Source organism: Cyphomyrmex costatus, unplaced genomic scaffold, assembly GCF_001594065.2.
Source record: "Cyphomyrmex costatus isolate MS0001 unplaced genomic scaffold, Ccosl1.0 scaffold149, whole genome shotgun sequence".
Classification (NCBI taxonomy): Eukaryota; Metazoa; Arthropoda; class Insecta; order Hymenoptera; family Formicidae; genus Cyphomyrmex; species Cyphomyrmex costatus.
Window position 1 is genome coordinate 334,874 of NW_017275488.1, and position 9,254 is coordinate 344,127.

The window sequence follows — 9,254 nt, forward strand, 5'->3', positions numbered from 1 at the left end:
GCATCGTTGTTGCTCTTGATGTTTGTGCGTCTGTTTTCTGGTACAGTTCGCGCAATTAATGCCTTCCAACCCTGTTTTGGCATTACGTGTTACCTTCTCGGTTATTTTCATGTTAATGACTGTAATAAACGAATCAGCCAGCAGAATTGCGCGAATTTCTCCAACCTCTATAGTCCGTGTTCGTGACATCTCGAATGTGTGTGATTAAAGTTTCATTGACAATCGTAAACTTCGCTTTAAAATATATTTACATAACCAAATTTTTTATTATTTACGACTTATAATATTAAATACACAAGAATGAGAAGAAATTCAATAGCTCGAACTCGTTTGGTAAAACTTTTAATGATACTTTTAAATATTTTGTAAAATTGACTCTGTAACATCATCCAACGATTTAATTCTATCTTGTATTTTTAATTTCTAAAATTAAATCATACATTGTAAATTTACACAATATTAATGTTAACATCCATTGATTATTAATTTATGTTACACACGATCAAATTTTATGTACTGATGATGGTCATAACTTGACCGAAACGTTTACTTTTACCTTACTTTTAAATATGTAACATTGCTTATAACATCCTTCATTGTGGCTGTATGCTCATTTTTATTTGTTTTATTCATTAACTCATCCATCATACATTACATATTGTAGATTTGAAAAGAAAATCTTTATGCCGCTGGAAAGAATACCGCCATTAGACACTGAACGCTTTATAATAGAAATAGACGTTCGCTCTGCTATGGAACACTGCATTTCTTTCTAAACGCAGAAAATACAGTGATAAGGTCCAAAAAACGAAAGCACAAAGAAGATTTTCTCTTAAAATCTACAGTACGCAATATATGATTATTACGACAGATAATCTCTTAAAGTTTACAATATGCATAAGTTTCACTTATTCACATATAAACGTAATGTGTAAACGCACAACGTAATTTTATAAATTAAGGATTACGAACCTGTGATGCTTCTTTGTCGCGCCACGAAATGACTTATTTGAATCGCAGCGCTTCTATTACGCCACGAATTCGCCCATCTGGACTGGCATTCTCTACCCTAAACGTTTTATCAATATAATGTCGCTATCGTTAACTAGCAACAGCCAATGAGATTCGCGCCTTTTTCCAGAATTGTCTTTTACCACTGGCTGTCGCTAGTTAACGATAGCGACAATCATCGATAAGACATTTAGAGAATCCCGCACTTGAACGCATCCATAACGTTTCTTGTTACGTCACGAATTGGCCCATATAAACATATTCGAGACACTTTTCTGTAGTACCAGAAAATAGCTTACAAGGGGAGGACCAGGTGACTCACCCTGGGATTTCAATCTCAATTTTTTTTGGTGATTCTAGAGGTGAAAAAAAAGACCCGTGTCCCGGCGTTTGATTGAATAGGCCTTATAGTTTCTGAGTAATAAATTTTTGAATATTATTTTAATGATACTGATACATATTATTACCAGGGAATGGAAAGTTACTTTTTAAAAATAACTAGTTACAGTTACTCGTTACCGAGTAAAAAATGTAACTAGTTACAGTTACAGTTATCGCTTTTTAAAAGTAACTCGTTACAGTTACCGTTACTTGAAAAATAACTTTTCGTTACTTTTCCGTTACTTTTTTAAAATCAATTTAAAAATGTACTTTTGCATTTTTTTTTTTTAAATGTAATACTGACAAATATATAGTTTTATTTAAAAAAAAAAAAAACAATGTAGAATGGCTCAAATAATAAATTAAATAAAAGTAAAATGAGAAGGGTTACGAGCCAAAAATGAAACAGTTTATTTCCGATAAGAACGACGATGACAATGTAATTAAATGTATAAATATATATTAGAACAATACATAGATAAAACAAGATAAAAACAAACGACGTTTCGACACTTATTGTCATCGTCTTTTAAACTGTTTCGCTTTTGGGTTCATAGCCCTTCTCATTTTACTATTATTTAATTTATTTTTTAATTTTTTTTAAACACAATTTTGTAATTCTAAAACCTGTAAAATATGCAGCAAACTGAAATATTTGTATGTCCTATGTATTACATAGAAGATAGAAGTGTAAAATAATTACTGAATCATAACGGCCGAATGTCTAAGGGCTTTCAAGTCTTATTGATAAGCGCTATAAATAGCATGTATCCAATCGAACCGTGTTCAATCGTGTGCAAAGTAACGACAAAAGTAACTGTAAATTTCGTTACCGTTACCCAAAAAATGTAACTCGTTACCGTTACAGTTACCAAAAAAAGAAAGTAACGCAGTTACCAGTAAAGTTACCAAAAAAGTAACTTGTAACTGTAACTTCGTTACAAGTAACGAGTTACTTCCATTCCCTGATTATTACATAATTCAAATGCAATTATTTCGATGCGGAACAATAATCACTTGAATGATAAACATCATAAAAACATTTAAAGTTAACATCCATCGATTATTAATTTATGTTACACACGATCAAATTTTATGTACTAATGATGGTCATAACTTGATGACGTCAACATGTAGATTCCCCCATCACTCCAATTCCTACGCAGTGGTTTACCACCGGACGAGCATACCCTTGTATTTATACCATGGATACAAGCGTCCAGCGTGCGTCATGCGTATTTTATAAAACACGGTGATAAATTGTAAGTAGCGCTTTACAAGTGTATTATTTTCCTGTTTAAGTTGCGAGATCTTGATTGTTCATGTCGTTAGACATTAATCTTGTCATTAATTTCTAAATTCTCTGTATCATAGCCGGTCTTGCGATACCGTCAGGAGACGTGGGTAGTGTCTCCGGTCATGTTCAAAAACTGAAAGACACTACAAGTCTCATTATCCCGAGCCACCAAAGTCCATTTTTGGGGGGTGCATAACTATTAAAATATAAAAATTTTTGAACGTTATATGTCTTGAAAGATGAGTATTTTGAGCCAAAAAAAAATTAAAATCGGTCAAGCCGTTCTGGAGATACAAGCGAAAAGTGGTGATTTTAATGAAAAATTGAGAATCGTCTCCTTCCTCTCTGTCCGCATTTAAATATGTTGTTCTAAAATCAACGTGTTAATATTAGACAATTAGTGAAAGCAACCTTGGGGATTGTTTTGATGTGGAAGGGCGGACGCGAGTCGCACATCCCCCCCTCACCCGGCTCACCGATAAACCGAGCAATCATCATTTAAAAGGGCGACTGTTACCAAAGTCGATTAAACACCGATTAACTTAATCGACGATTAGTCCATTGGAATTGACCAATCGCGTCTGTCGTCAAAACTAAATGATAAATGCGATTGGTCAATACCAATGCACTAATCGTCGATTAAGTTAATCGGCGTTGGTAACAGTCGCCCTAAATACATATTAAATAGGTACATAAACATATGTATATATATATGTATATTTTTTTGGGGGGTAAAAGTACCGATTAGGACCCCCCCCAATGACCTTGACCTTGACATATGTTATCAAGATCATGACTCTGAGTAACCTCCAACAGGTTTTAGCCGTCGCTCGCCCTTCGTTAAAAAGTTATTAACAAAAAAAGTTTCAAAATTAACGTGTGTATCATTTCTGCTATACATGTATGATATATTAATTACTATTCTAATTGCTATACACCTTTCCCTGTTCAGAAACGTTAAACTTTCCACGCGAGGTAAAACTTTCCCCCCCTCCTCCCCTTGCCAAGGGGCACCATATATATTATATAATACTACTAAAAAGTATGAAAGGTACCGTAAGCCAAGATACAGTTCTTTTGTTCTCCAACTCATTATCCTCCTGTTCAACACATGGAGTCTCGTTTGTCTGTTTCTTTGTAAGTGTTTTATTCGTATGGTTGATTGTGTCAAAAATAAATGAAAGTGGATAATCATTATCTAGTAAAATCATAGACATAAGAAACCATAGACCGAGCGTAAGCCTGCGGGGTAATGATAAACGAGGTAAGGGGAAACAGCGGACGAATTCGGCTATTTCCGTAGATCGGCTCGAGTATGTTCGAGGTTACAGAAAAGAGTGTATATGTATCTCAGCGATTTTCAATCCAACATCTATTATTATAAAATGCATTCTTTTATATAGAAATAAATACAAGATTTATTCTTTATTACTTTAAGTTCAATAGGTTCAAGAATAATTTCAGTTTAAAGATTAGATTTGAAACTTAATTTATTTAATTAATTAAATAAATATTACTTAATAATACTTAATTTATTTTTTTTGTAAATAAATGTAAATATAATGCAAATGTGATGATATGTGATAAATGAGAATAAAAAAAATCTGTATTATTTTTGTAGAAACACGTTTTAATGAACAAATATTAAATCTCTTTTCCGTACAATTGATAAACAATAAACAAACAAGAAAAAGGAAGCCAATAACATATTAAAATCTAAAGATGATAAATTAAAATTCACGTATTTAAAATTCTGTAATTCTTATGTATTATAACGTGATTTAACAAATATTGAATTTTTTTATGACCGTACAATTGATAAACAAACAAGAAGAAGGAAGCCAATAACGGTCAAAGCTGGATCACAAATGTTTATTATAATTATGTGTTTTTTTTTTTATTTTATATTTTTTATATTTTATGTTTTATTTTATTTCTGACAGACGCTTCTAACCTTTGTATTTTCAAATACTGACACATGCGATAATTCAAATAATGACACATGCCGAATGTTTCCGAATCTAACCGAAGTTTACCCGACTTCGTCCAATATTTCCCCTGTCGGTTATCACATCCCCCCTTGTCTATAGTAGCAGCTTATTACACTCGGTCTATGGTTTCTTATGTCTATGAGTAAAATATTATAATAAGTGTTAAATTTTTTGTATGAAATACTGCGTCTGAAAGTAAAAGGGCTCTATCAACCAATGAATAAATTACGCCTTTCTGTTAACAGCCTATAACGGTCAAAGCTAGAGATCATAGTGCTTATTATAATTATGTGTGATTTTTATATACTTGTTACTTGCATATGTAATCGGCCCCCCCAATAATCGTTATAGGCTGTTTTTTTCTTGTTTGTTTATTATTGTACGGTCGTATTAAAAGATTTTAATATGTATTAATTACACGTCAAGCCGAATAGACGTTATTCCAATTTCAAATAAATATTACGAAGAATATTACCGCGTCGACCCGCCATCAGAGGTCTATCGATATTCGCAAATTCTCGCAAGTACTGAGATATGCGTATATCTCTTTATATAGAATCTTTATAATATTTTATCTAAAAGGCGTCTGAGGTATAGGCCTCCACTACGTTACCTTATACTGATGAGTCCAGTAGTGAAAGTCGGGATGAAACGCCAAAATTACGTGATATTCTTCGTAATATTCAATTTTCTTTAGATTTTAATATGTCATTATCAAAACATTATTGAGATCCATGATATGAGTATTAAAAATTGTTATTCAATTTTTAATTCGTGATAATACTGCGGTAGTAAGTTTGTTGCGTTATGTCTGAATAGTATATCAGCGCACGATTATTGGGGGGACTACATACGCAAGTATATAAAAATCACACATAATTATAATAAGCGCTATGATCTAGTTTTGACCATTATAGGCTGTTATATATTGCTTTTTATTTTTATCGTTGCAGTAATTACATTTTTATAATAATTCATATTGGTTAATTTTAGAAACGTAATTACCATTCATCGATAAAAGCTAAAATTATCGCAGCATTAGGAGATTTATCGACCATTTGTATTTTTTTACGAATATCTATAGCAAATTCGCATTTTTTTCGGCATGAACTTGTGTATAGCTTATATTATCTTACGCGATTATTTTTATTTGCCGAAGTTTACAAAAATCGCGTATATTGAAATGCAGATCCAACATTGCAGAGATGGAGTATTTATTCTCTAGGCCCAGATGATTCAGATCAGCTGTTTTTGTGCAACGTGGCTGTATCCTTGAATGACCAACCTAGCTGTGATAACAAAATAAAGTAATCAAGTGATCGAGTCTATGAATTTCTATGATAACGTTACGAAAACTGTCGCAAAAGCATCGACAGTGAGTCGTAGTTGAAAAGTTGCCAAGTGATATTTTACTTACAGATGTTATGAAAATTTTATGGTGTAAGACCCTGCAAAAATTTTATTTCATTGTTGTATTATACAATAATATAACAAAAGGAAACCATTTGTTAATGTATATTTTATAAAGATTTTTATTAATACATTTTTATCTTATCTATCTTTAATTCAAATCACATAATAATATATCGTTATATGTATAATTTCTAATAAAATAAATTTAATAATTATAATTGTAGATGTAAATAATATAAAAGTTTTTAAAATAATCTTGAATATAATTATGAAATCGAATAGCAATGTATATAATATTTATTTTTGTTTCAGTAATATAAGCACTTATAGAAGATATAGTACAATGGTTCGACAAGTTTTTTTTGGTCCGTTGATTCAAACAAATGATAAAGAAGAATTAATTATTCAGGAGAATGTTGCTGTATTTGTTGATGATGGCAAAGTATTTAATAGTTTAATTTTACACACACATACATATTTGTATACATATATTTATAGTTTATTTAAATTAATACAGATAAAAATAAAAAATATGTTAATTACCTATTCAGATTACTTCGATTTTGGAGAATCCAAAGGATCATGAGAGAGAATTTCAATTGGAAAGGAAAATTCGAGATGAAATTATCGTTTTATCACATGGTCAGTTTATGATGCCTGGATTTATTGATGCCCATACTCATGCAGTACAGTTTCCAAATCTTGGACTGGGTTACAATAAAGGTCTTTTAGATTGGCTGGAAACTTATACCTTTCCACTGGAGAAACAGTATACTGATACAAAATTTGCAGAGCGAGTGTTTGAAGCAGTTGTGGTGCGTAAAACAATTCTATCCAAGATGCTAAGATAAAATGTATAATAATTATTGCAGATATTCTTATAACTTTCCGTTATGTCTAATATGCATGTCATTGCAGAAACGGACCATTAAAATGGGTACAACAACGGCATGTTATTTTGCATCTTTATATGCTGATGCATGTGCAATTCTTGCGCAAAAAACTGCCAAATTAGGTCAACGAGCTTTCATCGGAAAAGTTAATATGAACACTCCGCGTGACGATGGATATTACGAAAACACCTTGACGTCAGTTATAGATACCATAGGATTTATAAAGTCTATTGAGATAATAGGGGTAAAAATGCAAACTTGTTTTTTTATTACCTATAATATTGTGACAAAATAACTCTTAAATTATAAATAGAAAATTCCATGTCATAATTAATCACAAAAAAATATTACATTGCTCCAAACTTGTTGCAGAGTCCTCTTATAAAACCGATCATTACACCAAGATTCGCACTGAGTTGTGACATGGAATTAATGCAAAAGTTGGCAGAGATCGCTAAGTCGAAAGACATACATATACAGGTATTTTAATTTATTGAGCTTGTTTAATATCATGTTAACAATGTTACAATCCTGTTATTATAAATACAAAATATTCCTAATTGTTTGTAGAGCCATGTTTCTGAAAATAAGGATGAGATAATAGCAGTGAAACAGGCTTTTCCACATCTGCCTTCGTACACAGCTGTTTATGATGCTGCTGGTCTTCTTACCAATAAGGTATAATACTTCATTTCTTCAATTTATTAAATAACAAATTGAAACAATTGAGAGATTGAAAGTCATATATATCTCAGATTACGTACATCTGGTTATTTTTTTATAGACTGTATTAGCACATGGAGTCTATCTTGAAGATGATGAACTTACCATTCTTAAAGAACGAGGAACAGCTGTAATTCATTGTCCTTCTTCAAATACAAATCTGAAAAGCGGACTTTGCGATGTGCAAAGATTAAAGGCTAATAGTATCAAAGTCGGACTTGGAACAGGTGCAACAAGAGTTTCCTTGTAGAAGTTTCACGATTTGGATATTTAACTTGATATCTAAACTTTGAATTTCAATTAATATGTACAACGTAATACGTTTATTTTTAATTATATTAAAAATGAATATGTCTTCTTAGATGTTTCAGGTGCAACTAGTTACAGTATGTTGAATGAGATAAGATCGGTTTTACAAGTATCAAATTGTTTATCTTTGACTAGAGATAATTATACACCGCTTAGTTATAAAGATGTCTTTCATATGGCAACATTGGGAGGTGCTAAAGGTAAAAAGTTGGTCGTAAGGAATGCTCTTTATATCCATATGCAAATTTGGTTACAATTGTATTGATATATTGATTGTGTTTAGCACTCTCAATTGATGACAAAGTCGGTAATTTGATGATAGGCAAAGAATTCGATGCTCTCATCATCGACATGAACGCGGAAGGCGGTTTGTTGGATAATTTTAAAGAATATACACTTGAAGAGAATTTTCAGAGATTTATATATGCAGGTGATGAACGTAATATAGTATCAGTATATGTAAACGGTAAGAAAGTCAATTAAGAACTTTCTTATTTTTACAAATAAAAAACCTCTATTTTCGTACATTATTTCTGTATTGTTTATATACGGTATACAGTATAAGAAATTTTAAATTGTTATACGTAATGAATAAATAATTGACAAAAATCTATATTTTTTTTATTCCTCTTCCAAAAACATCATTATTTTTATTTTGAAATTATATTTTTGTTTCCGCGCGCGCGCGTATATTTTGGAATACTAAAATATTTGTCGAAATCTTTTTGCAGACATTAAATATACTTTACTTACTCTTTTATCTTCTGTTTTAAATATTATTTTATGATTATCTTAATTATAAATATTTTATGATAAATTTTTGTTTTATATATTTGATTATCAATTAACTTAATTACTGGATAAGAACGCGCCATTTTTTTAAATGTCGGATATACCTTTGTAGGAGGCGCCATCTCGAAAGCATATATTTCTTGTTTCCACCTCACATTTCCGATTCTTCTGTGATTTTCGAGGAAAGAGAAAGAAGTAACGTAAGTAGTTTTTTAGGCAGTCCTCGATTTTTTAATCATTTTTACATATTTTTCATTCATATCCGCATGAAACGTTAAAACTGGATATTCTTATCTGAATAATTTCGTCATATTTTCTAATATTTCATCAAATACCGTATATTTGCATCACGTATTTAAGGTTACCCAAGCTTGCTGTCGCAAGTTTCAATATCAAAACTATATATATATATATATATATATGCATAGAAATTATCAACTTTAT

General features: G+C 31.1%; 2 protein-coding genes across 2 annotated transcripts in view; both read left to right on the forward strand.

Moving 5' to 3' along the window:
• The first annotated feature begins 6,412 nt into the window (after positions 1-6,412).
• Positions 6,413-8,501, forward strand: DhpD (guanine deaminase). Its single transcript, XM_018551897.1, has 8 exons — positions 6,413-6,535; positions 6,645-6,908; positions 7,012-7,230; positions 7,359-7,466; positions 7,557-7,664; positions 7,771-7,936; positions 8,072-8,218; positions 8,302-8,501. The coding sequence occupies exons 1-8, from the start codon at positions 6,437-6,439 to the stop codon at positions 8,499-8,501; spliced, it is 1,311 nt and encodes a 436-aa protein (XP_018407399.1). The 5' UTR covers positions 6,413-6,436.
• A 444-nt stretch (positions 8,502-8,945) lies between these two features.
• The window catches only part of RpS2 (ribosomal protein S2), a 1,697-nt gene continuing 1,388 nt past the window's right edge, over positions 8,946-9,254 (forward strand). The window contains exon 1 of the mRNA XM_018551902.1: positions 8,946-9,010. The gene's annotated coding sequence lies outside the window, so the exon portion shown is untranslated. The remainder of the gene's footprint in view (positions 9,011-9,254) is intronic.